This window comes from Vicia villosa, unplaced genomic scaffold (genome assembly GCF_029867415.1).
Source record: "Vicia villosa cultivar HV-30 ecotype Madison, WI unplaced genomic scaffold, Vvil1.0 ctg.001063F_1_1, whole genome shotgun sequence".
Lineage (NCBI taxonomy): Eukaryota > Viridiplantae > Streptophyta > Magnoliopsida > Fabales > Fabaceae > Vicia > Vicia villosa.
Genome location: NW_026705468.1, coordinates 337,793 through 341,073, shown reverse-complemented (window position 1 = coordinate 341,073; position 3,281 = coordinate 337,793). Strand labels below are relative to the sequence as shown.

Below are 3,281 nucleotides of genomic sequence, written 5' to 3'. Positions count from 1 at the left end.
CTACAAACCAGTTATATATCCTGTGAATGGTTCTAACCTATGGGCAAGGACACAATACCCAGATGTGCATCCTCCTAAGTTCAGAAAAATGCCTGGCAGACCAAAGAAGAAGAGGAATCTTGAACAAGGAGAGCTTGATGGTACTGACAGAAAACTAAGGAGGACAGGACTGATTGTGAAATGCAGTAGATGCAAAAAGTCAGGGCACAACAAAGCTACATGTAAGGTGACAGGGCCTGCACAGCCAACTACAGGACAAACATCTCAACAAACTCCTCAAGGGCCTGCACAACCAAGTACTCAACAAACATCACAAGTAACAACTTCACAGCCAGCTACTCAACAAGTTAGTGCACAGCCAGCTACTCAACAAAGTCAACCAGCTTCTCAGACATCCAGAACAAGACAAAGTCCTGCAAAAAAGGCAACAACAAGCAAGGCAAAAAAGCTGGGTGTGAGAAGGCCACAAACTCCTTGGGTACCACCAGGACCAACCACAAGACTAGGTGCATCAAAAATTGGGCCAACAACTAGGAGGACAACACCAACAAAGAGAGCCTCAATCAAGAAGAATGTCTAGCACTTTAGATTTTATATTAGTTATTTAGCACTTTTGGAACTTATTAACAATTATGGTTTTATGTAATTTGTCTGGTAATTTGTCTGGTTTTATGCACTTTTGTAATGTTTGGAATCCTAACTGGTGTATTATAAGTACTCTGCAAGTCTAATGTATCTTTTGAACCTCTATGGCATGGCTTGTTTAATGTGATGCTCTGTTCTGGTTGCATTATAAGCATTTTGTTGTGATACTCTGTTTTCAAAATTACAACACTAAACTGAACTAGTACATAATTCTGAACTGGTACATAATTGTACATAATTGATACATAACTGAACACAATATGGCAACTAATGCTTTCAATTTGTTCATAAAACTGGTACATAACTGGTTATAATTGGTTCATAACACTGGTGCATAATTGATACACAATTGATACATAATTGAACACAAGATAATGCTTTCAATTTGAAGATTAAACCTGGTACATAACTGGTTCATATAACTGGTACACAATACTATTTCACTAACATAAAACCTAATCCTTAATAAAACAGGTTACAAACAAAATTATGATAATCATCAAGCTACAGCATTTTCCATATTTCATCATCTTCTTCAATTGACTCTGTATGTGTCCAGTCTCTTTCTTTATTTCTTCAGTTGACAATCTAATTTTGACAAACTCCTCTTGTATGTGTTCAATATTCCTTCCAAGCTTCTCCAACCTAACCATCATGATTTGCCCATTGTGTTCTTCAGATTCTTCGCAGAACCACTCGAAAAACCCACACCCGGGATGATCAGGCCCCTACATGTCACACACCCTCATGTTCAATTTCATAAATCTAATAAACCAACACCATAAACTAACACTCTGTGAAAAATAACGTACCTTAAAATGAGGACACCCCCAAAATTGTCTTCCAAAACTCTTAGTGGTCTTTGCCCTTCTTAGAATGGCCTTATCTCCACAGTAGCAAACTTGTTTCCATGGCAGTTCCGACTTCGTACCAAGCTGAGAGATGAAACTTTCATGGCTTCCTTGTAACATAGTTGACGAAGAAGTGGACGATTTCATTGTTACGGATTTCTGGAAAACCCTAGCAGCCCGCAAATTATTCTCACGATGGTGATTATTCCACAAACCCTAGCCCCCAAATTGATAAGAACTCGTTTTCCAGAAGTAACATTCCTTTTAATGAAGGAGAAGAAGATCCAGGTCATACGCCACGCTGGCAAATCTAAACGGACGTTTCAATGAAATAGACGGAAAGGATGAACCTGACACCATTTTAAAAGATAAGGGAGTTATGTGAACTTTTTAAAAATTGTGGGACCAAAATGGACCCCGAGTGAAAGTTAAAGGACGAAAAAGGGTATTTTGCCAAAAACAAATTTTCTGCATGGGATGGAGAAGATGTTGTTGTAATATCATGGCTATGGAATTCCATGGTACCCGGTATTAATGATGTGTGCATATTCATGAAGACTGCCAAAGAGGTGTGGGACAGCTGTAAAGAAGACTATTCCAAGGTTGGTGATGTTGCACAAATTTACGAAATTAAGATGAAGATTACGACTACCAAACAAAGAGATCGGTCCATTAGTGAGTATGCCCAACCTCTACAAAATCTATGGTTGGAGTTGGATCACTATGAACATTTTAAAGCAAAATGCATAGCCGATGCTACTTTACTAAAAAATTATAAGGAGAAGGACAAAATCTTTAAGTTCTAAACATGTCTAAACAACGAGTTTGATCCAATAGGATTCAAGTACTCAAAAAAAAGTTACCCTCACTAAATGAAACCATGACTGACTTTCGAACAGAAGAATCGCGAAGAGGAGTGATGATGAAGCCTCAATCAACTAAAAGTTCAGCCTTAGTAGAACAAAGTCGAGAGAAGAACATTAACCAATGGAATAATGGTCAAACCGGAAAAGCCCCCAAAATGGAGATTGAAAGATGGGATAGCAAGGATTCTCTATGGTGTACCTTATGCAATAAGCCAAGACACACTGAAGACAAATGCTGGAAAATTCATGGAAAACTTCCAAATTAAAATCGAAAATGGAACACCGAAGACATTCAACAAGGAGGATCAGCACGTGCCCACTTGGTCCAATCAAGTGTTGTCGAGGGAAGTCATTCCAAGTTTACTGTAGACTTCAATCCAGAAGAAATTACAAAACTAAGGGAATTACAAGACTTTCTAGTCAAACCCACAAATATAGGTAGTTCTTCCATGGCATTATTAGGTAGTTCCCATCCCTATGCTCTTAGCGTTATACAATCTACAGAAAAAGGGACATGGATTGTTGGTTCTGGGGCTATGAATCACATGACCCATTTCCTCTACTGAGTTTATCTCTTAAACATCGTGTCCAAGTAATAAAAAGATTGTCACCGCAGATGGCACTTTTATTACTGTTGCTGGAAAGGGAGATATTCCACTAAGTCAAAATTTAATGTTGAGAGATATCTTACATGTGCCTAAATTATCTGCCAAACTGTTATCTATTTACAAACTTACAAGAGATTTATAATGCTTAGTAACATTCACTCCTACACTTTGCAAATTTTAGGATCAGGAAACAGAAAAGATGACTCAACTTGCTATAGAGGACAACAGGCTCTACCTTCTTATAGAAAAGCGTGGGAAAAGTAGCATTAAGACTCAACTTCCACTATCTTTGTTGTCAAAATTTGTTCCTT

General features: G+C 38.0%; 1 protein-coding gene across 1 annotated transcript; it reads right to left on the bottom strand.

The window, feature by feature from the left end:
- Positions 1-1,100: 1,100 nt before the first annotated feature.
- On the bottom strand, positions 1,101-1,654 carry LOC131633036 (uncharacterized). The gene is made up of 2 exons (XM_058903747.1): positions 1,458-1,654; positions 1,101-1,373 (listed from the first exon to the last, which is right to left on the bottom strand). Exons 1-2 carry the CDS (start codon positions 1,641-1,643, stop codon positions 1,101-1,103), a joined length of 459 nt encoding a protein of 152 aa, XP_058759730.1. The 5' UTR covers positions 1,644-1,654.
- Between the last annotated feature and the right edge of the window lie 1,627 nt (positions 1,655-3,281).

Bases quoted from the DNA above. Each gene is read 5' to 3' on its own strand.
- LOC131633036 (XM_058903747.1), bottom strand. From the start codon at position 1,643: ATGAAATCGTCCACTTCTTCGTCAACTATGTTACAAGGAAGCCATGAA. The intron at 1,374-1,457 runs GTACGTTATTTT...TGTGACATGTAG, and splicing joins GGGGGTGTCCTCATTTTAAG to GGGCCTGATCATCCCGGGTG.